At 44.2% G+C, this 25,646-nt stretch overlaps 1 protein-coding gene across 3 annotated transcripts in view; it reads right to left on the bottom strand.

Annotated features, from left to right (window-relative positions):
• NSD2 (nuclear receptor binding SET domain protein 2) overlaps window positions 1-25,646 on the bottom strand; it is a 149,414-nt gene that overhangs the window by 68,457 nt on the left and 55,311 nt on the right. For all 3 annotated transcript variants that reach the window (XR_012645318.1, XM_074992331.1, XM_074992333.1), the window contains exons 3-5: window positions 18,640-18,805; window positions 6,912-7,078; window positions 5,457-5,945 (exon numbers count right to left, since the gene is read on the bottom strand). Coding sequence is in view for 2 of the 3 variants with exons in the window: in XM_074992331.1 (XP_074848432.1) it covers window positions 5,457-5,945; window positions 6,912-7,078; window positions 18,640-18,805 (822 nt within the window). In the remaining variant the exon portion in view is untranslated. The remainder of the gene's footprint in view (window positions 1-5,456; window positions 5,946-6,911; window positions 7,079-18,639; window positions 18,806-25,646) is intronic.

Here is a 25,646-nt window from a genome sequence, read left to right as displayed (position 1 = left end):
TCGGTAGCCATCTCCTGCAATCACGCGCACTCAGGGCAGTGATCTTCCTGGTACTTCTCAGGCTCACAAGAGAGCTGCAGCATGGACCCACCCAGGAGATTCTGGATCTTCTTACAATTTGGGGAGACCAATATGTGGCAAAGAGACTTTGGATGGCAAAGAAAAACACGGAAATCTATGAGCAGATGTAACATAAGATGACTGCCAGAGGTTACTCCTGTGACTTCGATGCAATGCCAGGTGAAGGCAAAAGAACACTGCCAGGCCTATCAGGAAGTCCGGGAAGACAAACAGAAGTAAGCGGCAGCTCCACAGACCTGCCACTATTCTGAACAGCTGCGCATGCTTATGGGGAGCAATCCCACCATGGAGCCCAGTCTTAATTATGACATTTGTTGAGGCCCTGGTCTGGAGTTCAGGGTGAGCCGGGAGGAGCTGGCTGCCCCGGAGGAAGAAAGGGTCAGTGAGCAGGGGGCTGAGGAAGTTCTTCCTGACAGCCTGGAGCTCTTCACCATAGACCTGAAACCGGTCCCCTCCATGCTGGTCCCTGAGCCTCTGGGACATAGCTGTTTGGGTGAGTATTTATTCTTCATGCTAGAAGTGGGTTAGGGGTGGGTACAGGTATAGGGATAGGTAAGGGCACATGTTTGCTATGGATCTGTGCCCCTCAAAACAGTGTGTTAATATTTCTTGGGATAGAGAGCTTCTTCTTTTTGGAGATCTCCTTGAAGGCCTCATCCAGGCACTCCTGTGTTTTTTTCATCAGGTTCTTGGGCAGGCCTGATTTCTTGCGGCTTCCATGGTAACACACCTTGCTGTGCCAGGCAACCAGATAGTAATCTGGTGTCAACGCATCACGCAGCATTTTAGCAAATTTTCCAGGCATGCAGTCACACAGCACGAGCAGGTCTTCTTTGTCCATTTCTGTTAGTTTTAGGAGGGTGATATCTTCTTTGGCAACCTACAGAAGCATGGGAATTTGCATTGGATTTTTTTAAACCATGCTTCTTGCCCTTTCACATTTCCTGCAGCAGCCAGCAGGTGCTCCATTCCGCCCCCTCCCATTCCCCCACACGTGGTTTGCAGCTCTGTGGGGTGTCCCTCCCACGTACCTTTCCATCCAGCACTTCTTTTTACTTTAAAGGGATTCCCCCTCCATGCAGCCATCCATGTGGCTGTAATCAAACCCTTCCCCGACATCTTCTCGCACCATGAAGCTGCCAGTTGCTGTGTTCCCTGCACACTGGGGGGACTGCTCCAGGAATGTCCAAAAATTTTTTTCCCCTGCCCCACGACACCTGACAGCTTCCCCTGCTTTGCAGCCCTCCTTTCCCCTTGAAAAGCGGATAATTGCTTACAGCTTACCCTGTCCAAAAAGAAACATGCTGGATAAGTGATAGTAAATCACGTATTGTGAAATGCATGCTTAGAATCCCATCCTTAATAAGCCTTTAGAGGCCTTCCAAAAAGAAACTTTCCCTGATAGTAGACACAGAGACACATTTATTCCATTAGAAAGCACAGTATGTGAACGATATCTTAATTTTGACCTTCACTTTCCAGCTGCCATGCCCAGTGTGGGGGACAGGTCCAGAAAGAGAAAAAAGGTGCAAGCAGGATTTCATTCTGCAGCACATGGAGTGGAACGAAGCAGAACACAGTAAGCTAACAAAGGACACTGCTCATTGGCATCAGAGTCGAGCCGATTTCCAGCAGAGAATGTCCGATATCCAGTAAGCAGAATGAAGCCGCAGTAAAGTGTGTAACAGCAGTTGTGGAGTAAACTGAGGTCCTGCACTCCCTGCTGCAGCTGCAGAGGCACTCCCAACACAGCACTGCAGAAGCTGATACCTGCAGGCCAGAGTCCCCTGAAGAGAGGTCACCTATCCCCTGTCATCGCGGTCCCCAAACATAAGAAGGGCAAGAGTAGCCTGCCATCCTAGCTCCAAGGGACACTGCAAAAGGCTATTCAAGCATCCTTGACAACGCTTCTTTTTCCTGCCACTTAAACCTCTCCTCCCCGCAAAATAAAATCATTCCTTTGAGCTCAGTGTGATTTTGTGGCGTGCAGGAATGGTAGAGAACACAAATCACTGGGGAGGTTGGGGGAGGGCTGAAGCCACAGCTGCCCACTGCTACACCCAGGTCCGCAGCTGATGTATGGTCAGTGGGTCCAAATGGGTCAATAAGCATTTGACCCTCGCTTTTAAATGGCCAAAGGTGCATTCAGTCACCATTCTCCCCTTGCTGAGTCTGTGATTGATGTTTTCCTCGCTGGGGTCTAGGACTCCTGTGTAGAGCTTCATAAAGCAAGGGAGCAAAGTCATCTCCATGTTGTCAATCATGATTTTTCCAGTCTGGGAAAAAATTCCTACACAAGAGCTTTCTGTACAGCCCAGAATTTTGGAAGATGCACGTGTCATGAACCATCCTTCACTAGCCAACATCAAGGTTGGTGAACCAATTTTTGTGATCCACCAACCCCTGCAAAACCACTGAGAAGTATTCCTTTCTATTTATATACTCAGAGGGCAGGTGGTCTGGGGCCATGATGGGGATGTGCATGCCATCTATTGTCCCACGGCAGTTAGGAAACCCCTGAGCAGCAAAGCCATCCGCTATTGCCTGTACAACTCCCATGATCACAGTCTTCCTGAGGAGATGCCGACAGATTGCATGGGCCACCTGCATCACCATGGGCCACACTGTAGATCTGCCTACCCTGAATTGATTTGCCACTGACCAGTAATGGTCAGGTGTTGCAAACTTCCACAGAGTGACTGTCACTCACTTCTGAACTGTTAAAGCGGGCCTCATTCCTGTGTTGCTGCACGTCAGGGAGGGGGCCAGCACATCACAAACTTCCATAAAAGCGCACTTGCACATGCAAAAGCTCTGTACCCACTGCAGATGTGGTCCCATCAGTGTGTGCTGGTCTCACAAGTCCAAAACCGTCACTCCACTGTCACCAATGCATTCAAGGCAGCCAGCAGGTGTGAGTTCTTGGACCACAGTTTTGAGATTTGCTCTTCAAAACCATCATCATCATCATGATTTTGAACCATCACTTGAGCTTTGTAATTGAAGGCAAAATTGCACGATAGCTGGTGTGGTTGCCAAAATGATCCGTGCTATGGAGTTGAAGCATTTGGGGTTGTGCTTGTGCTGACGGACAAAAGGCCTCCTGAAATGGCGCGATCTCCAGTTTGTTTTCACGTGGTTACCGGTTGCTCTGAATTCCGGGGCAGTGCTTTGCATTCTGGGATTCAAATATGAAACACCCTCAAGCAACCAGGCCTAAGGCACTGTGGAATAGGTACCCCCAAATCACTGGTCACACTGTCAGACTTGCATAGGGCAATGGGGATGCAGAAACGCTACACAGAAAACCAGTGGCTAGAGTTTCAAGAAGCTTTGTGGACACAAATCTGAATTCATTAAGAATGAGGTTAAAGAACTGAATTTATTAAAAACTGAATTTATCTCATATATAGATCCAACCTTAGAGACATAGTTTGTGAATCAGATCCATGCCCACCCCTGTTAATAAAAGCCAGCATGGACTAACAGCCCCAAACCAATGGAATTAGTTAGTCTCCCTTTCAGAGAAACTCACCTATGAAACTCCTTGAAATACACAATAGATGGGCTAGCCCATTATTCAAGCTGCCGTCACATGATTTTGTTTACGCCAACTACCATCCCATAACTGGACACAATAATTGAGGACCAATTTCATAAAACAGAAAACAATGAACTAACTCAGGTGAGAAGAATAATTAAAAAAAAAAAACTTGGGTGATAACTGGGAACAATTTAAGAACATCTGAGAAGATGTACAAAAAGCCACAATCTCAGTAGGTCGTTCAGATTAAAGAAACAAAACAAAACAAAACAGCTGATTTAAAGCAGCAGCAAAGGCAGCTATAAAAAAAAGTCAAGTGATGATGTTGCACAAGTTGCCCTTCTCAATAGGTATGTGAATTCTGAAGGACCCCAAGAGCAGTTTATTGAACTTGCTGCTACTCAAAGGCCAAACAAGGGGAGAAGATTATTTTTCAGCTGTTGGCGACTGCCTAAAAATGAAAGAAATAAAAACCAGCCACATCATCTCAGTCACAGCTGATGGGACACCAAGTATGAAAGGAGTACACCAGGGGTTTGTTTCACTGATGCAAAACATGCTGGATCATAATGTAATGTTATTTTACTGCATAGTTCATCAAGAAACACTCTATGCACAAATATTTCCTTCTGAGATCACAGAAGTGATGACCTCGGTAATGCAGATCATCAACAAAAAAAAAATGGTAAAATGTTTGAACCACCAGCTTTTCTATGCACTTCTTGAAGAGGTCAATTGTCAATTTTCTGACCTTCTCCAGTACAACAAGGTGAACTGTTATAGATGGCACACAAAGCTCCAGCTGCAGCTTTAAAGTATCTTTTGGTCTATATGAAACTGGGCTCTGCTGGGAATCAAAAGATCATTAGTTGTAGTCTCAGTTCTTCCACCAACTTGCTACTTACTACTTCATTTATCCTGCAGCCTTTATGATTGGGCAAGGACACATACTAACCATAAGAGGAAGAAAAGCAATATGTCTCCCTGCTATTTTTATAAAGGTAGCGCAAGGAGATTTCTAGCACAGCTGGAAATACAAATCAGGTGTCTAACGTGGCAGATCCCAGTGCCTTAGGCTTTCAGAATGAATACGCCAAATCTGTGTACTTGAATAGGCTGTACGGAAGCACTTGAGCATTTGTCTCTTCAGGTATGTGGATTACAAGCATTCTTCAGCTACCTAGCAAATAATTGATTAAGCCATTAGGAAAGTGTGTGTCATATTCCTCTGGAGTGGCATATACCATACAGAGGGCAACTACTACTGTTAGCATGGGATGCTGGGCAAGACTATCACTGAAACTCAATGGTCACCCTTACTTGTGATGGGATCAGGAGGGCTTTCTCCACAGTTCATTAGATCCCTATCATTACTGACCTCCACAGACTCTGAATGATTTGTGAGAGCTTTTGTTTTTTTCATTTGCGTAGGCTGCAGCTTCCCCTCCCCTCCAAGGTAGCTAATCACAACTTTTGGGGAATTGGAAGACAAGGGAACAAGCAGTGTTGAATATTTTTTGATACACAAATTAACAAATATGGCACTAACAATGCGTACCACTACAATCACTTTATTATACGTTCTAGTTCTCCTTTTATCCTCACCACCAGTTTTTGTCTGTGTTGTTAGACTATAAAGTCTTCAAGGCAGGGATTGGCTTTTTAAACATCTGCACAACCCCTTGTTGGTCTTGACTGCCACCATAACAAAATACAATTTACTTTTCAGATGATCTGTCAAGTAAGAGAAGGAAGATATTTCTATATGTTTAGAAAAACAGAACATGAATAGAACACCATTTAACACTTATTAGCACAACAAAATACTAACCTCATCTCTGTGCTTCTGACAAAAGACCAAAAACTGAGACACTGCATCTCCCTTTCTGCTTCGTGGAGTGGATGCTATAGCTTTCTTTCTGCTAAGGGGAGAACCTATCCCCCTTTTGGTTTCTCCTTGGTCACATGCGTTTTGTGGGGTAGTACTCTTAGTCCCTGATTGACCACCTTCTTTAGTATCAGTAGTCGCAGACAATTTTGAGGTCCTCCTTCTCCTCTTGCTAGGAATACCAGACTCTTTCAATTTCAGGCTTTGAGTGCTTTCTTCATTTGAGTAAGATGATTCATCCATCTCCTCTAATGATTTCACAGCAATACCAGCCTCCTTTGCCACTTGAGGGTTAAGATGAGGTCTGTCCCTAATGTAGATAAAGGTGAACTTGGCTTTCCGTTCCTCCACTGTCATGCCTAGTGCTTCGCTGGCTTGCTTAATGCCCATCTCCCACTGAGGCCGCAATTTCCCAGAAACAGGTTTTAACATCTGCAAGAAAAATATAAGCTAGTTTGAGACAATTACTGTTTATATTATAAAACACCAATGCAAAATTAAAACCAATTACAAGAGGGTGTAGTCCACAGTACAGTAAAGCCTCAAGTTATGCCTAGTTCCTGGCTTCCCGGGCTTGCAGGAGCTGGGAAACTGACCAGCACACCAGGGCTGATCAGTTTCCTGGCTCCCAGAGTGGCGGAGCTGGGAAGCAGAGGACAGCCTAGTTCCAGTCTCCCCATGGCTTGCAGGACCCAGGAAATGACCAGCTCATGGCTGGTCAGCTTCCCAGTTCCCGCAAGTGGAGAGAAGAGAACCAGGCTAAGAGCCTTCTCCCTCCCTTCCCCCAGCCACTTGGATAGGGAAGGGAGGAAGAACGCTCCAGTCACAGGGCTGCAGGGTGTCCGCACCCCCCGGCCAGGGACCCCGTGACTGCCTCTGCACCAGCTGTAGGGCTATCGGCCTCCCTGCCACCTGGCTGGGGACCCCACGGCTGGCTCTGCTGGCCAGGCACTGCACATCCGGTTTCCAGACATGGGGCTGAGGGTCTCTCCGCACTGCCCGTAGTGCTCTTCCTCCTCACATAAAAGTGCATATCTTGGGGGATTACTGTATGTCTCTATTCGAAATATTCCAGTTGTGTCTGCATGAATGGTCCTAATACCAAGGAAGAACAACTAAATAAATCTTTCTTGGCATGAATCAGTAACATGAAATTCAGTGCCAAACAGCAAAAAGTCACAGGCATTCACTGAATCATCATCATCTTGTTTTCTTTAGTTTCAAATGTGAAACGAAAGCTGTAAGATGCTGTAAAGCAAACAATCATGAAAGCTTTCTAGATCGCGTATTTCCAATAATTTAGAATCAAATGACATTTCTGTAATGATGTAAAAATCCTGCAAGTAAGTGGTGGAGTTCTTGCATTTCTTTTATTTATTTATTTTATACATCTCTTACCTTTATTTTCTCAGCTTTAGTGAGGGCTTGCTTTGCACTTTCCTGGCATAGTTGTTCAAACTGTTCTTCCCCTTTAAATGACACAAGGCTCTTCTCAAATATCCAAGCTCGTTCTGGGGCATCACCAAAAAACTGCACGTGATACTGACGAAAACTCTTCTTTTGTCCTGAAAATTTAACAGTAAGTTTACATAAAGGTACAAAGTTGACTTTGGTTTTAACATTTTATATTACTTTCACACTTTGAAATCCTTCAGTAAATTACAGTATGCAGCCCAAAGGCAATATAGCTTGTCCAATTTTCATTCTAAATTCCAATTATGCATTGATGTTTCTCACTAAGTTCAACTGTGAAGCATCACATAATAAGAATGACGCCAATTGCTATGGTAATTCAAACTGAACTCACAAGTGCAGACAGAGCAGCACTAGGTTCATAGCGCTACTTGGAAGAGGAACATTGATCGTCTGCTTGAGACACTGAAGTGGGACTCCAAAGATATAGGACCTAATGCCAGCTCTGCTAAAAACTAATCAGCTGGTCTCTCTGGCCATGTCTACATTAGCCTCAAACTTCAAAATGGCCACGCAAATGGCCATTTCGAAGTTTACTAATGAAGCGCTGAAATGCATATTCAGCACCTCATTAGCACGTGGGCGGCCGCAGTGCTTCAAAATTGACGCGGCTCGCCCCAACGGGGCTCCTTTTCGAAAGGACCCCGCCTACTTCAAAGTCCTTTTATTCCCATCTGCTCATGGCCATTTCGAAGTTTGGGGCTAGTGTAGACGTAGCCTCTGTATCAGCTTCTCATCAACAAAATCTTCATAGTTTTAACTATGATTGAAAGTGTCTCTCACACACAGAAGAGCCATCATCAACTCTATCTATGTACATTAAGGATAAATTGATCAAATGTAACTGAATTAATAGGACTTGACAATCTCTTTAAAATCAGAAGTATGACACACATGCTTGGGTGCCAGGTAAGTGGGTTAAAAATCCACTTATCTTACAAAACAGATGTTAATGTTAATTCAGCACACCTAAATAGAGGCTGCAAAGGCTCTTTTCTTCCTCAACAAAATATTGGTTTAAAAATAAATAAAGTAGATAAATTTAACTAGAGAAAAAAATCTGTGTCAATGGACTTGGATAGAAAGATTTTTTTTTTCCTTTCTCCCAGATACCAACTGTACATTTTTCAGGTATTTGTTAGCAGTGTGATGCATGTGAACTTTCAACAGTCTTGACAGTTACATAAAAAAAGCATTAGAAAGCTGACTCAAGAGTTGTGGCTACAGTTTCAAACTTTGGATTCTTTACATGCGTAAATGTACGTCTGAATTTGTGAGTTGCTAGTATCAGTGTTTTAATTAATATTCCTTAATATTCTTGAAACAAAATGTATACATTGACCACTGACAAATGCCTGAAATTTTAGCATCACTTTAACCAAATTTTAGGTATAGAACTCAGTCATTTGCTTTACTGCCGTTATGGGACGAGATGCAAAAGAGGAGAAAGGGCACATACTCTCACCTTCCTCCTAACACCCACAGAAAGTTTTACTAATGTGCTTCTCCTAAGATTATCAAGAAGAAAGCTAGTCTCCCGAAATCTTCAGAGGTATACAGGAGTAGGGCTCTGCATAAGCACATCAATCTACTAACAAAACAAACTAGATTGCGGCACAGGGACTAACAAGACTACTAATTTCTGTGGAGTCTTGATGGAATACTTCAGCATCTCCCACATGCAGTGTTTCAGCTGTGTTGGTCCCAGCATATTAGAGTCATAAGGAAGGGGAGGCAACCTCTTACTGGACCAATTTCTGTTGGTGAGAGACGTAAGCTTTGTATCTCAAAAGCTCATCTTTCAAACAAACAGAAGTTGGTCCAATAAAAGATTTTGCCTTGCCCACCTTGTCTGAAGGGTCTCCAATATTTGGCAAATGACTGCCCCCACAATGAACTGAAGGTTGTGACACAGTGATGGCCCTATCAAGGCTCATTAGAGCAGGGGTGAACAAACTTTTTGTGTTGTGCCCCCCCACCCGCTTTCGGGATGCACTGGGGGGAAGGGAGAGAGGTGCTCAGAAATGAGGTGGGACATTTGAGAGGCTCCAGGAGGTACCTGAAGTGGGAGAGGTGCTTGTGGGAAGGACTGCAGGAGATTACCTTACCAAGCTGGGAAATTGCTGTGCGCGCGTGCACACACAAACAGGAGAAAGCAGAGGGCTGGTGAGGCAGCAGACATTGAAGTGGGGGGGGTCAACTGCGCTGCCCCCACTTACAAAGTGTCATACACCCCTGCACTAGAGGTTCTGCTGCTCCAGACCTCATAAAATAACAGGGAAGATGAAGGGAGTTCCTTAAAATGTCTGCAGAATAAATGGAGATACCAGCGTGAACAAGGAAGCTTGGTGGAGGAGTCAGAGGGAAAAGCACCATATCCAAGCGGCATCTTCTGGCATCCCATACCCACACAGAATAGAGAATTACAATTCCCTTAACTTCTATTCTCATTTCACTCAACCCATGGGCTAGAATTTAGCAAAAAGTTTGGGGAAAAAATTCTGATTTTGATTACCATCACTTGGGTGCATCTCTAAACTGACAGTTTGTCTAATTAACTCAAATTTTAGTAGAAAAAGAACGCTTACTTAGCGTAAAGTAACTACGGTTCTTCAAGACTGTATCAGTGTGAAGTTAGGACATATGCATTCCACGTGCACATAACATTATACAAATACACTCATAAAAGAACAGGGTCCTTTGAACAGTGGTATCTCTTGTGGTTGCACACATTCCCTGTGCATCCTTGTATGCCTATGCAAAAGGGTGAGCCAGCCCTAATCTTCTACCACCTCCCTTGCAATTTGAAGCCTATGACAATTGAGAAAGTCCACAAAAGTGGGGATGGAGGTAAGGTAATGGGATCTACACTAACAACATTTGGAAGAACCAGTTAACGTGGATCAAATCTCTCCCATTTTCTCTATGTGTCAATTTATATCCTACTGCAAGACTTGAAGCAGTATCTCCTTCATCCAGTAAGATAAGACAGGCATGTCAAACTCAAACCCTAATGAGGGCCACACAAACAAAAACTGATAGCTTTCAGGGCCACCACTGAAAATGTACTTCTATCGTAAAGTTGTAGTTGTTATAGATGATGTTTTAGATCTATTTTACAATGTTTTTCAGGTCTTGTTTGAATATAATACAATGATTTTAATTGAGAATTTAATTCGTAATATAAATTTTTTTGTTTTATAATTTTATTAATAGTTCAAAAAATTTGAGAAAAGACACATCGAGCAGTAAGGGAAGAAAGAGACAGAACACACTGATGATAAAAGCAGACCAGGGAGAAAAACCAAAATATCTGCAACAAAGAAGGGGCAGATGGTTTTGCAGTGAACATGCAAAGCCATGAATAAGGATGCCCACATTCTATGGCTAGCTTTGCACTCTCTGAGCTGTCAGTTTCATCATTTCTAAAAATGAGAACTGCCACACAGGAAGGCCATGAGTTACCAACTTGCATGAATGAATGAATGGGTTTCGTGATTTGTAGATGAAAGGAACAACAGCAAGGCTTAATTTAAAGAAGCGTTATCTGACAGGAATGGAACTGTACAGACTCAGAGAATAAAGATTAGGTCTGAGAGAAACTGATCACCACGAGCTCATTGGTGGAATGCCCCGATGTTATATTGCTACGGGTGTACTTAAGTCAAAACATTTCCATCGTACAGGGTTTGCTTTGTCAATCATTTTGACCAGGTTTGAACGATGCTTTGGCTGATTTTATGTATTTACCTCTCACCTTTGTACAGAGTGGGTACAACAAGGTGAAACCCCTCCACTGTCCCAAGAGCAGCCACTCCTCCCATATGGAGATTAGAAATTCATTCCCTTTTCCCTCACCCTCTTTCAGTGGGCCACAGAAGACCTCACAATCCAACTTTTTTTTCCCCCTGCACAGAGGAAGCAGGGAGAGGGGAGAGAGGAAGGGGGCACTGGGTGGTCCCCAGCAGGGGAATGGGGTGAGGGGGAGAGAGAGACCAGATCAGGAGCTCACTGCTTCTGTGGCTATTGTCCCAAGTCTGCAAAGCTCAGACCTTTCAGTTCCACCAAAGAAGAAACATTGTACCCCACCGCCTCCTCTTCAATTTCCTTCCCACCCCACAAACAATTTCTCTACATTTCCTTCTCAGACATTCTGGGGGTTCCACTGCAATCCTCCATTGCCTTATGTTCTACTCAACATTCAGACTCTTTGGGGCTTGTATTCCCTCTACTACAATGCAGTCTCCATTGCACCACCCCTTCAGGCCCATTGAGGCTTACACTGGCCCTCAAAGCTCTACTCCAGATCCCATGAGGCTTGCACTGTACCCCGCTGTACCTCCTCCTCATATTACTCTGTCTTGCCCTCCTCTGCCCCTTGTTCCATCAACCCTCGCCAGCTCCCTGCCTGCAGATGTCCCAGGCAACCGCCCTGCTGTCTCAGCTCAAGTGGGTTTCACTGTATGCCCCATACTCTCTTCCCCATATTGCTCTGCCTCATGCTCCTCAGCTGCCCCTTGCTCCACTCCTGCGGCTCCCTACAGCAGGCGTCCCTCCCTGCCTCAGGCCACATGGGTTTCGCTGCATTCCCCATACTCTCTCCCTGTATTACTCTGCCTTGCACTCCTCTGCCCCTTGCTCCCCGCTCCATGGCTCCCTACCTGCAGCTGCGCCAGGAAAGCACCCCTCTCCACCTGGGCAACGTGGGTTTCACTATCCCTCTCCTTAGAGCGGTCGCACACCCTTCTCTGGCATGCACAAGCGAGGGGGTGGGAAGGGTGGGGGGAACCACGGGACGACAAACACCAATCCCGCCTCCTTGGGTTGTCAATGTCTGGTCCATGTAGATTAAACCCCAAGAGAGCCAAGGATGGCTGTAATGTTCATAAAAGGTTAGCTACCATCCAGCTTCAGCGCATTTACAGGAAGCTTTATGTCCACTATGGGTCAGGTACTTTGCTTTCATTGGTAGTTAAAGTAGGGCTCCACTACTTTTGCTTGACTTAGCCATGATTCATCACTATAAGGGAGGGAACCAACACTGGTATTCCTCCACACATAGTCTCGGATTCCTGCTATCAACTCAGTTTTGTGATGTTGGGAGAAAGGAAACAGGATTTTTTCGCTCTTATACAGTGTTTCAGAGTCATAAGGTAAAAGCTGGCAAATGTCTTACACACTGACATATGGCCCAAACAGATGCATATGTAGGGTACGGGAGTCTGGCTATTCCAAATAACAGAGACTGCATTAACAAGAAACTGCCTTGGGAAGGAATGTTCTCACTGATGTGGCGTTGAAGACTCCTATGAACCACTGTCTTTGATGAGTAGGTTTTATGATAAGAATGATTTAAGTCGACATGGGAGCTGCCTTTGTCCTTACATTTGCCAATGTAGACTGGGACTGCTTCCTTTTTCTGGATCTATGAGGACGAGATCTTACTCTTAGATACTTATGACACAAGTAAGACCATTATAGCAAAGGTGGCATGATAAAGGAATAGTGGACTGGTTGAGGCTAACTTGCTTAATGCTGTTCATGGACGGATGTGAGAGTTAGGGCATCCGAATGTGCTGCTCCCTAATTACTCTCTTCAAAGAGACTAGCAGGTGAGGCACTCACAGAGTTCTTGGTGCTGCCTGTGTGGTAACAGGGAAATCTGTCATCACTCTACTTTTTATTTTCTCTCACAGAAGCATGGCAAAGGACAAACGGCCCTGATAGAAACTGCAATTTAAAAAATTTTGAGCTCAGGTGTATGTTCTAGTACGTTTATGTGCAATGTCTTTTCCGCGAGGGACCATAGCCCCTGAGTTACTTTGTTGCGTATGTGCACTCCCCATCCTATGTGGGATGCGTCTGTTGTAAGAAAAATCGCGATTTGTGATTGGTGGAAGGGCACCCCTACTAGTAAGTTCTTGGGATCTGCCCACCATGCCAGTGACCTGCGCACCTCCGCTGTGGGCGATACTGCCCTATGGATGGTATGGACTATTGGTTTGTAAATGCTTTCCAGCCAATGCTGCAGGCCCCGCATACGCAGCCTGGCATTCTGTACCATGAACGTGGTGGTCGCCATGTGCCCCAACAGTTGTAGACATGTTAGGATTGGCACTGTGGGGCTGTACGTCATTACTTGTACCAGGGATTTGATGGTGTGGAAACGGGCATCGGGCAGGTATACTCTTGATGTAGTAGAGTCTATGCGTGCCCCTATGAACTCTATATTCTGCGTAGGCTTGGTCTTTGATTTCGAGAGGTTGATAACTAGGCCCAACGAGGCGAATGTGTTTGTAGTGACGTGTATCATGCGTAGGACCTCTGCCTTCGAGGCCCCTTTCAGTAGGGGGCTGTCCAGGTATGGAAAAATGAACACACCCTGTTTGTGTGGGTATGCTGATACTACTACCAGTGTTTTGGTGAACACTCTGGGTGCTGAGGAGAGACCGAACGGAAGAACTCTGTATGGGAAGTGCTCCCTGCCTACTGTGAAGCAGAGAAAACGTCTGTGTGCCGGGTGAATAGTTATATGAAAACATGCGTCCTGCAAGTCAAGGGCTGCAAACCAGTCTCCATCGTCCAATGCCGTAAGTATGGAGGCAATTGTAATCATCCTGAAACGCTGTTTGCGCAGATGTCAGTGGAGGGCCCGTAGGTCCAGGATTGGCCTCCAGCCTCCTGTCCTCCTCTCTGTTAGGAAGTATCGTGAGTAGAACCCTTTCCCTTGGAACTGTTCCGGAACTCTCTCCACCGCCCCTATGAACATGAGATGGTCTAGCTCCTGTTTTAACCTTGTCTCATGGGAGGGGTCCTTGAAGGAGGACTGGGTGGGACGTTTTGGTGGAGGTAGTGATTGGAAGGGGATCGTGTATCCTGTGGCTATAATCTCCAGTACCCATTTGTCTGTGGTGACATTTTGCCATTGAGAGTAGAACAGTTTGAGCCAATGATGGAACATGTGCTGGGATTGGCATTGAGGGATGGTGCTGATATTGCAGTCCTCGACATACCTGTCAAACTTGCTGTTTCAGGGCTTTCCCTGAGGGTGCGCGACCCTGCTGGGGGCGTCGTCTGGTGGCCCTATACTGTTGCTGCTGGTGGTGGTGACCTTGGTCATAGCTCCGTTGGTATTGTATATGCTGAGGTTGATAAGCGTAGTGCCTTTGCTGGGGGTAAAACTTCTTCCTCCTGTACAGAGGGGTATATATGCCCAGGGTCCTAAGTGTGGCTCTCGAGTCCTTGCTGGAGTGTAGGACTGAGTCAGTTGAATCTGCGAATAACTTCTGTTTATCAAATAGAAGGTCTACGATTTTTGTTTGCAGATCTCTGGGAATGCTGGAAGTCTGCAGCCACAATTCCCTACGCATTACCACTGCTGTGGCTGTGGAGTGTGCTGCCGTGTCTGCTACGTCCAGGGCAATCTGAACTGTTCGTGAGGCCACGTAGCCCTCTTGAACGATCACTTTCAGCACTGGTTTCTTATCCTCTGGAAGGAAATCCATGAGGGAAGTAAGTCTGGAATAATTGTTGAAGTTGTGGTTTGACAGGTGTGCTGCATAGTTTGCCATTCTGAGTAGTAAGGTAGAGGAGGAACAGACCTTCCTACCAAACGTGTCTAATTTCCTCGCGTCTTTTTCTGACCCTCCTGATTTATATTGGGGTGTCTTAGATCTCTGCTGTGATGATTCGAATACCAGGGAATTTGGTTGGGGGTGGCTAAACAGGAATTCCATGCCCTTGGCTGGAACAAAGTATTTCTTATCCGCCCTCTTATTTGTGGGAGGGGTGGAGGCTGGAGTCTGCCATATGTTGGTGGCTGATTCCATAATCACTTCATCTAGTGGGATGGCGATCTTAGATGAAGTCGCAGGTCTCAAATTTTTCAGGAGTTTATGATGTTTCTCCTGCACCTTTGCTATTTGAATGTCCTGTGTTTGTGCTACTCTCTTGAATAGTTCTTGGAATTGCCTAAGGTCGTCTGGGGGGGAAATATCCCCGGGGACAACCCCCTCATCTGGGGAGGGCGAAGAGGCGTCGCTATGATATACCTCCTCTAATTCCTCAGATTCCTGGATTTGTTCATATGCTTGCCCTTTTGAGGATTCAGAAGGGAGGTCCAGGGCCTGTGGACCAACGTCTGCCTGGGGAGGCTGTGTTCTTCTCACAGAGTGAGACTGTGTGAAGGGGTGTTGGTGAGGTGTGGGTGGGGATCTACCCCTGGATCTGGACCCCCTGTGCCGGTGTTCAGTATGGTAAGGACGGCCATAACAGCAGGGGCAAGGGCCCGGTGATGGGGATCTGGACCACGATTGGAAAGCGTACGCATGGGGTCTAGACGAGCGTGACCTCTGTGATGACGCTGACAGTGGTGGAGATGCTCTGTGATAGTATTCATAGGGATCCCTACTGGAGATTGGTGAAGGTTATCTGAGCCAGGGGGATGGTGGTTGAAGGAACGGGGATGGAGGTCTGAAGCAGGCCATTGGAGTTGCTGCCCGGTGTATTTTGGGGGCGGGGGCGGGGCTAGGCAATAACAGCAATGCGATGACCTCCGGGGATGGGCTGCGGTGCCGGATTTTGGCCTTTGCTTTTCCCCGTCCCTGAGAAGCAGGTGTCGCCCCCCCTCCCGTGCTGGGGACCTCGGCGCCATTGTTGGTGCCGCGCTCGGTGCCCCTGTGCACGGCGCCGAGCGGGTAGCTTCCTCCAGCACCGTTGGGTCCTGTGCCGGGTACCCCTGCTCCGGTGCTGTCAGTGCTGCAGGGCTCGACGCCATGGGAGTTGGTGCCGCCGATTCTGGCGCCTGTGGCGCCCCCGGTGCCGACTGCTTAATAGTCGGAGGTCCCGGCGCAGCTGTGTGCGCTACAGTCATCCCACTTTGAGCAGCCCGCGGGTCAGAGCCCTGTGCTCCGCTAGTCCTGCTCGCAGGTGTTACCAGCAAGGATCGAGCTGGGGAAAGCTTCCTTTTCTTTTGTACAGAGGAGGTTAGGGAAGCTGCCTTCCTCTTGTGCGACCCTGAGGGCCCCTCTTGATGGGGCTTCTCCAATGGTCCAGGTTTGAGGGCCTTATCAAATAATCATTTTCAGCCTCACTTCCCTGTCCTTTCTGGCTCTGGCTGTGAGCTTGGAGCAGTGAGGACACTTTTGTGGAACGTGGGTCTCCCCGAGGCAACGAACGCACTCGCTATGCCCATCTGAGGCAGGCATGGCCTCGCGGCATGACGCACATTTCTTAAACCCCGGCAAGGACATCTCGGCCCGGGCGTTTAAGTCTTTGAATGTTAATAGGGCACTTAACAGCTAATCAGTCCTGGAAAAGACAACGTTCGCGGCTTTTAGGATAGCAGATCACTTAGGGCGGCCGCCTCTGTTCTTTTCTCTCTTTTATTTTTTTTTTTTAACTATATCTACATTTAAATGGAACAACTTTAACAGTGCTAACTAAAACTATCAACTAATAACTATTAACAAAATTAAAACACAGTTTTATCTTTCTCAGGCGTTGGAGCCAGAGTGGAATCCGTCTGCAGCCGTTGGCGGTTGAGAAGGAACTGGCGGGGACCAGATCGCGCATGTGACCGAAGGTGCGCGAAGGACCGGCGCACATCGGCGCATGCACAACCCGACAGAGACTGCTGAAAATTTCTGATCTGCGGCACCAGGGCGAGCCCGACACCTACTGTGGGCTATTTGACAGGGTTTTTTTTTAAAACGGGAAGAGTATTTTTGCATCTCTGTTTTGGCATGAGTTGCATAATAACTATACTATTAGGAATGCATTCTTAATATCATATTTTCTAATTTGATATTTTAGATGGAAAAATATCGCTAACATAGAATTTTTTTCATGGGACACCTAGTCACGTTGCACGGGACACAGTTTTGGAAACTCTGTGTGAGGGTAAGCTATTGCCTCTAACAAGTTTATTTATGGTATTAAGCTTAGCTGGCATTTTTTGTTTTAATTACTTACCATTTATCACTTGCAACCACTTAAATCCTACTTATATACTTAATAAAAATCACTATTTATTTATTAGCAAACCCAGTGTAAACAATTGTTACCTGGTGGCAGGGAGGAGGGACAACAGCTTAGTATATCTGTCTTTCATTGATAAAGGGAGCAAACAGATTTCTGTCTTAGAAGGAGAGGGCACTGGAGCACTCCAGAAGGCAAGTAAATAGTGTGATCAGCCCATCACGTGACCATCTCAAGGGGCTCTCTGTGACCCAACCCATCACAGATTGAAATTCCAGTCTCCCTAAGCAATTTATCCCAGTGCTGAACTACCCTGATAATTAGGAAGTTTTTCCTAATATCAACATCAATCACCATTGCTGCAATTTAAGCCCATTGCTTCTTACGCTACCTCTAAGGTTAATGACAACAATTTTTCTCTCTCCTTTTAACAACCTTTTATGTACTTGAAAATTTGTGTCCCTCTCTTCTCCAAACTAAACAAATCCATTTTTTCCCCAATCTTCCCTAGGCTATCCTCCTCTATAAGATGCATACACTTCTGACTTACGTAAATGTTTTTAATGACACTTGAATACTTTTCAAGTTTATTGTAATCAGTTTGGTCCTGGACACTAGAACTCAGCCAAAGAAGCCGAGTAAAATAGGCTTTATCTCCTGCTTTCCATAACTTGATGAACAGAAGCAAAAGTTAGATTTTTTTTTTCCCCAAACAGATGAACCCTACAGTTTTTATGAAAAATGCTTTGTGTCCCATTCATTTTGAATGGCACAGAATTTTTTTAAACCCCTGTCCCAGTTTTGAGATTGATAAAAAATGTCTGGATTTTAGATAGGATAGATATTGGTCGCTCAATAATGAAAAATTAAGGGAAAAGAGAAACCAGCCATCCCTTCCTGCTAACAGGCAGGCAACATTTCCTTTACCACTACATTAGGAAAAGGAAGATTGTTTAATAAGAAAAATTACAGGAAAGACTTTAGCTATGTTCCTGCCTAGATGAAGAACAGCAACATTAATAATTACACTGACTGTAAAATAATTCATCCTATTCAATGTTGATGTAACACAGGAAATTATAATATCTTTTACTGAAAATATAAACATTAAAACACTGAAAACAATTTTCAAAATGAGGTGCTATGTTGTGGATTTCCTTTCCTACTTGATTCTTTTGTTCTTATTTATTCATTGCTATCAAAGATTTTACCATCATATTCCCTTAACTACTTTTCCAATTTCAATTTAAATTAGGTTTCCCCAGACTACCACTTCTTTCAAATACAATTTGCTGCTACTAGCTAGTAAGAGGTAATTGACAATCAACATAGACAAGTGCTAAAGCACAGAGGATTTGAGTTTATCAACTGATCTGAATGGATGAAATGAAACTTCCAGAATTTAAAAACAACGATAAGTCCTGTGGCACCTTATGGACTAACAGATATTTTGGAGCATAAGCTTTCGTGGGCAAAGACCCACTTCGTCAGATGCATCTGAAGTGGGTCTTTGCCCAAAAAGCTTATGCTCTGAAATATCTGGTAGTCCATGAGGTGCCACAGAACTTCTTGTTGTTTTTGAAGACACAGACTAACACGGCTACCTCTCTGATACTTGTTTCCAGAATTTAATGTTTCTATGTACACGAAGATACGCGCCACAATGTAGACGTACCTTTTAGTTTAGTGTAGGAATGAAGAAGAGGATCAGCTGAAACCATGCATGGCCACCAAGGATAACCAGACACTTTTGACCACACCAGATCCCCTATATTGTACTTCAAAACATGGACTTTGTCTTCTTTTGCAGTAGCTGGAGTTGAATCTTTCTTAGCAGGAGTCTTTTTAAAAAGAAAATATACAGTGTTAGCATATTTTCCCCTTCAAAATTGTACCTTGATTGAAAGTATATACATAATTAGTATTTATCAACTAACACAGCTTTCAAGTGCATCTTTTAAGTAAATTTTATTTGTGTGAAAGAGGTAGGTTGGGGTGATAATTGTGAGTTGTGACAAAAATAGGATGACAAAAGAAAAAGCAGCATTTGCCCAAAGAACAGTAGTACTGATAGTTTGCATGTATTAGAAAGGGAACACAAAGGAATCGTTTCCTCTTTTGTTTGCCTCTTTCTTCCTATAACTAAAATCTGAGCTTTGGTTAGGTGTAAGGTCTTTTAAAAAAAAAAATCTTCTGAAATACGAGTAAGTTTCACCTTTCCTGGATGACCCTAGGGCAGTGGTACAAAACTGGGGGGGGGCTGGCCTCTGTGCGGGGGGGGCATGAAATTTCATAAAGGGGCACAGCATAAGCAGCTGCTGGGTCTCAGGCTCGTCCATTTCATTAATTATGTTGAAATATGTTACTGGTTTTATGCATATGTATTCACATTTATATACTGATTAATAAAGATTTTACGTTGTACATACTTACTTCCTTACACATACCAAGTGTTTTTATATGAACATAATTGACATTTTCATTGGTTTGAATTACATTGGACAAACTGGGGGGGCTTTGCTAATTGCAGGGATGAAAAGTGGGTCCTGATATAAAAAGTTTGCTCCCTCATGCCACAGGAAATCCTAAAGATGACATCAATCCTGTGGCTAAGGAGCAAGCCTCAGGACAGACAGACTTGTGATAGTTCAGTTAGAGCCAGGATGCTAAAAATAGCTTGTGCAGTAGCTGAGGCTCTGAAACACACTTGGTTCCCTGAGTTTGAGCTCTCATAGCTACCCTGAGTCTCAGCCAAAGGCACATCCATGCTACTGATTTAGGCATGCTAGTTCAGGCTGAGTTAGTGTGAGATTGTCCACCAGGGCAGGGAAGTGTACTTCTAGCTTCAGTGTAAACATACCCAGTGATATTCATTGTGAGCTCTACCACCTGAATTTAAGAAAAGAGAATGTGAAATGTTCAATCTTTCTCTGTGCAAAGCATTATTCATTAAAGCTTAGTAAATATTAACCCTTACATGGCTAGTTGAGAAAAGTAAAAGCTCGTCTGCTACAGTCTATACTACTTCCTTAACCCTGGTGGTACACAGAATCTCAGGAATTTCAAAATTACTTTTAAGTCCTTGAGACCATGAAGCCTACCATCCATTTGCTCTGAAAGGATCAAAGAGCCTTCAAATGGGAGATCCTGAATAGTATGTTTCACCTCAAGAGGAAGCCCTGAGGACAACAACCAAAGGCGCCTGAACATTGTACTACTGTAGCCACTGAATCAAGTGTCTGAGATTACCTGAAGAGAAGCACCAGCTAGTTTTGCCCTCCTCTGTTTGGGAGAAAAACAAATCTCTAGACTTGGGCGAGTATATCCTGGACTTTTGACACTATCATCTTGTCCAGGAAGGAGAACGGAGAAGCAAAAAAGGCCTGAGGAGCCTCTTGATTAACTTGATGTTTGCAGGAGCCTTTGGGTCTTCCTCCAGACAGTAAGTACCATGCTTAGTACCAAAGTCCAGATCCTAAGTCTCCCTGAGTGCTTCTGGGAGCTCCACAACCTCAGGACAATGGTGTATGAGAGCCTCAAGAGAACATGCTGGGGTGGGAAAAAGCCCTAGCAATTCCAAAAGGGACACTGAATGGCTGCTCAATCCCATGCATCAGGTGGCACCACCAAACTTAGGGACATAGCAAGATAGGAAGAGACGGGAGAGCAGTGACGCTGGCTATGATTCCACTTCTGACTCTGATAGAAGGAGCTGCAGTGCACTGTCACTCAGTGCAAGAGAAGATCACCAAGTTGACCCTGAGGCTGACAAGAGATATTTTCCCCACAGGATTGTTGCACCATCACATTCTGTGACTAAAAAAAATCACAGAGAATCCCATTAAATGATACTCTAAAAAACACTGCTTAAATTTAAGCTGTATACCAAACAGCTACCAAATTTTAACAACATATTTCTTCAAGTGGATTTTACTTTATTGCAGTATTTAGCTTCCAATACCCAAGTAACATTTTCCTAGTGGTTCCTATTTTTAGAAGAAAAGTTTATTTAGCTCATCAGTTTGCAACTGCACAGATCCTTCATGAGCCGGTACCTTGGTAACCATCGTAATAGTGCATCTCAGCGAAAGCGTATTTTTTCTCCCAGTTTGAACACAAAGGTATAGAGTGCAAACTCTAAAATATATTTCAACTCATTAGAGATGGAGTGGAGAGAATTTCTGGATCACATTTCCAGCACAGGATTCCAAAGAGAAACTAAGCTCTTTTTCTCTATCAAGTATGACACCAGTTTCTTGCAGCTACTTCACTGGAGTTTTAAACTTCCATTTAAATGGTCTATTACATAAAATGCAGCAATGTGAAGAGTTCTGTGTTTCAATAATGAGCACTTAATCTCCGCCAAGCCAAGAGAGCACATGACTGATTTCTAAAGCAAAATACTCCACCCACACCAAAATATGCACATGCACACATACACACACTCTATTGCCATGATACTGGATAGAATTCTCTACAGAGGCTTAGAACAGGAATAATATATATTTTAACATGAAAGTTATTCAGAAATTTCTGTGGTGAATTTTGTAGGGTCACAGGAAAGAATGAAAGAGGGAGAACTACAGTAAATGTATAAAGTTGTCACCTATATCCACGGTGTCCAACCAGTTCTGAATCAGTTCATCCTGGTAGTGGCTACTGCTACAGAAAACTAGCCATATTATTCTGAAAACATACTTCTTGTTCAAGCCAACTAGGCACACTCAACTGGCCAAATAGTTATTCATATGGCTAGTGTGTTGGACACCCCAGATCTATATTCTACTCTCAGGTGATTCACATGCGCCCACTGGGCTTGAGATCAAAATCTTTTGGCTGTCAGTGTCCATCAGGGCCACACCTGCATCTTGCTGCCATCACAGACACCACATGAGCTTATGGTAGGCAGAGCAGAACCAACCAACCCTCAAGTCCTTCCTTTCAAAACAGAAAGAAAGTGTTACAGGATTCTGTAGGAACAAGGGTAAAGGGAGTGTCCTCAACACGTATGGACACTGCAAACAGAAAATGCAGCTTTCATACAGGGATAGTTCTTTTTTATTATTCTCCACATTTGAACATTTTGACTTGCAAGTTCTAAGATAGTAGAGGTGGGTACGCTGTCTACCTTAACAGAGAATATAAAGCAGCTCTACCAAGAGAGAGATTCAATCTACATGCCTCCACCTGAGCGTAACGTTTTGTCAAAGTATGTTTTGATTCCCTAATACTTGCACTAAATTTCTGCAACTGGAAAACACCTGAAATAAGATGCAAAGCTGCGTAAGCCCTTACTTGACCTGTGGGAATCTAAATCGCTACCAAAACACTCCACGACTCAGTTGCACAGCCTTTGAGATTAAACAGCTTTGCTCTTCTTTCCTTACAAATAACATAAGAACATAAGAACATAAGAATGGCCATACTGGGTCAGACCAAAGGTCCATCAAGCCCAGCATCCCATCTGCCGACGGTGGCCAATGCCAGGTGCCCCAGAGAAGGAGAACAGAAGACAAGTGATTTATCTCCTGCCATCCATCTCCTGCCCTTGTTATGAAGGCTAGGGCACCATACTTTATCCCTGGCTAATAGCCATTCATGGACCTGACCTGCAAAAATTTATCAAGCTCTTTTTTAAACCCTAATAGAGTCCTGGCCTTCACAGCCTCCTCGGGCAAGGAGTTCCACAGGTTGACTGTGCGCTGTGTGAAGAAAAATTTCCTTTTATTAGTTTTGAACCTACTACCCATCAATTTCATTTGGTGTCCCCTAGTTCTTGTATTATGGGAAAAGGTAAATAATTTTTCTATATTCACTTTCTCCACACCATTCATGATTTTATATACCTCTATCATATCGCCCCTCAATCGCCTCTTTTCCAAACTGAAAAGTCCCAGTCTCTCTAGCCTCTCCCCATATGGGACCCTTTCCAAGCCCCTAATCATCTTAGTCGCCCTTTTCTGAACCTTTTCTAATGCCAATATATCTTTTTTGAGGTGAGGAGACCACATCTGCACGCAGTACTCGAGATGTGGGCGTACCATAGTTTTATATAGGGGAAGTATGATATCTTTTGTCTTATTATCGATCCCTTTTTTAATAATTCCTAACATCCTATTTGCCTTACTAACTGCCGCTGCACACTGCGTGGATGTCTTCAGAGAACTATCCACTATAACTCCAAGATCCCTTTCCTGATCTGTCGTAGCTAAATTTGACCCCATCATGTAGTACGTGTAATTTGGGTTATTTTTTCCAACATGCATTACCTTACACTTACCCACATTAAATTTCATTTGCCATTTTGCTGCCCAATCACTCAGTTTGCTGAGATCTCCTTGTAGTTCTTCACAATCCCTTATGCTTTTGACTGTCCTGAACAACTTGGTGTCATCTGCAAACTTTGCCACCTCACTGCTTACCTCATTTTCTAGATCATTGATGAACAAGTTGAACAGGATCGGTCCCAGGACTGAGCCCTGGGGAACACCACTAGTTACCCCCCTCCATTGTGAAAATTTACCATTTATTCCAACCCTTTGTTTTCTGTCTTTTAACCAATTTCCGATCCATGAAAGGACCTTTCCTCCTATCCCATGACCACCTAATTTACATAAAAGCCTTTGGTGTGGGACCGTGTCCCACAAAAATGAGCACAAAAAGAAGACAAGATCCCATATGACTATGTTTTGTCCACAGTGTGCTTGTAGAAATATTTGTCACAGAATATTAGAGAAACAGGTTAAATGAGCTAGGCCGTGTCTACACTAGTCAAAAACTTCGAAATGGCCATTTCGAAGTTTACTAATGAAGCGCTGAAATACATATTCAGCACCTCATTAGCACGTGGGCGGCCGCGGCACTTCAAAATTGACGTGGCTCGCCGCTGCGCAGCTCGTCCAGACAGAGCTCCTTTTCAAAAGGACCCTGCCTACTTCGAAGTCCCCTTATTCCTATGAGCAGATAGGAAGAAGGGAACTTCGAAGTAGCCGGGGTCCTTTTGAAAAGGAGCCCCGTCTGGACGAGCCACGTCAATTTCGAAGTGCTGCAGCTGCCTGCCTGCTAATGAGGCGCTGAATATGTATTTCAGCGCTTCATTAGTAAACTTTGAAATGGCCATTTGCACGGCCATTTCGAAGTTTGGGGCTAGTGTAGACACGGCCCTAATGTTTTATTGGACCAACTGCAGTTGGTGATAGAGACAAGCTTCCAAGTTACACAGAGGTCTTCTTCAAGTCTTTGTAACTTAAAAACTTGTCGCATCCATCAATACTAGATGGTCTAATTAAAGCTAATTGCTCAGCCATTTTGTCTCTTTGTTCCGTCTAGGCAGAATGAGATCGTCATCAACCACCATGGGCTCAGAACCCGTTGGTGTCCGATGGCTCACTCACTATTTCCTTCCATCTTTCCCTGTCCAATGCAGAGTGGCTTAGTTTCTGTAGACTAGCCCCGCACCAATCTACTGTATCATCTACTCATTCTCTCTGGGGTCTGCCTCTCCTATTCATACCATACATTATGTTGAATACCACGGTCTTGATTTTTTGTTCGTTGCTCATCCTGCAGATATGCCCAAATAGCTGTAACTTACATTGTAGAAACTTCTGCAGTAGGTTCTCTTTTCATTGCATACTCCTATATATTTCTTCAGCAGCTTCTACAAATTGCACAGATAACCTTGAAAATATGGAATAACTGCCTCTTCACAACAAGCTATGTCATTGCCACTCCGGGGGGGGGGAGCTTGGGGGGGAAAGAGGAGGAACAATCACAATCTGTACACCTGCATTCAACAGTGTGACTAACCGTACACAACCCAAGAAAATAAACTATCACATCTTCACAGTATTTGCATTCTGAAAATAATTATAAAAAGGTTTCTCATATTGTTACAGATGGAAAAGAGAGAATTCCAAGGAAGAATCAGCGTTTGTCATTCTCTCAGCCTCCAGGGTGAACCTGGCCAAGTAGACATCAGGAGGGTAACAGTGGATTAAAGGTGTTCACCAATCCTTGATGGAATTGGACCTTTCTTCTAATGCTTAGTAAGCTTAAACCAAATAAGGTCTACTACCTAAGAAAAGAAATATTGCTCTTAACCCTGTAATAAAACCTTGGTTAGAAGGATTTGGATTAAGACCTGCAATTTTATTCCCTGTGCTACATATGGCTGATTGTGCACAGTGCATGTATGCACCCACATACATGTTATTTCTAGAGTTAAAGATCAAAAATCTGCTTGAATTGAATACCACATTTGAACCAGAACATGAAGTGTTCATCTTGAGTTGAGGGGGGCTGATAGTCAGTTACAAGAGTTCATTGAGCCTAACAGTGCCTACAGGTTCAATCTATGGAAATTTGTTATTACTACATTTTATAAACTCTATTCCACGAGCTCAGTAACCACAGATGGTTGAAGTCATTACCATCCCCTATCTAAGCAGGAATGCACCAGAAGCAAGGTCGTTACAAAATAGTACATTACATTCATTGCGCTACTGGAGTCTATCTACATAGTTTAGCAAAGAGGAGGTTAAGTAGCAACAAATTCAAACTATAACTACCCAGATTTATCATGACTTTAACAAAGCTTTTGATATGATCTCCCACAGTATTCTTGCCAGCAAATTAAAGAAACATGGATTGGATGAATGGACAAGACATCTGGCAACAAGA

This window comes from Carettochelys insculpta, chromosome 4 (genome assembly GCF_033958435.1).
Source record: "Carettochelys insculpta isolate YL-2023 chromosome 4, ASM3395843v1, whole genome shotgun sequence".
NCBI classification, from domain to species: Eukaryota; Metazoa; Chordata; order Testudines; family Carettochelyidae; genus Carettochelys; species Carettochelys insculpta.
The sequence above is the reverse complement of the archived record's forward strand: the minus strand, read 5'-3'. Positions and strand labels throughout refer to the sequence as shown.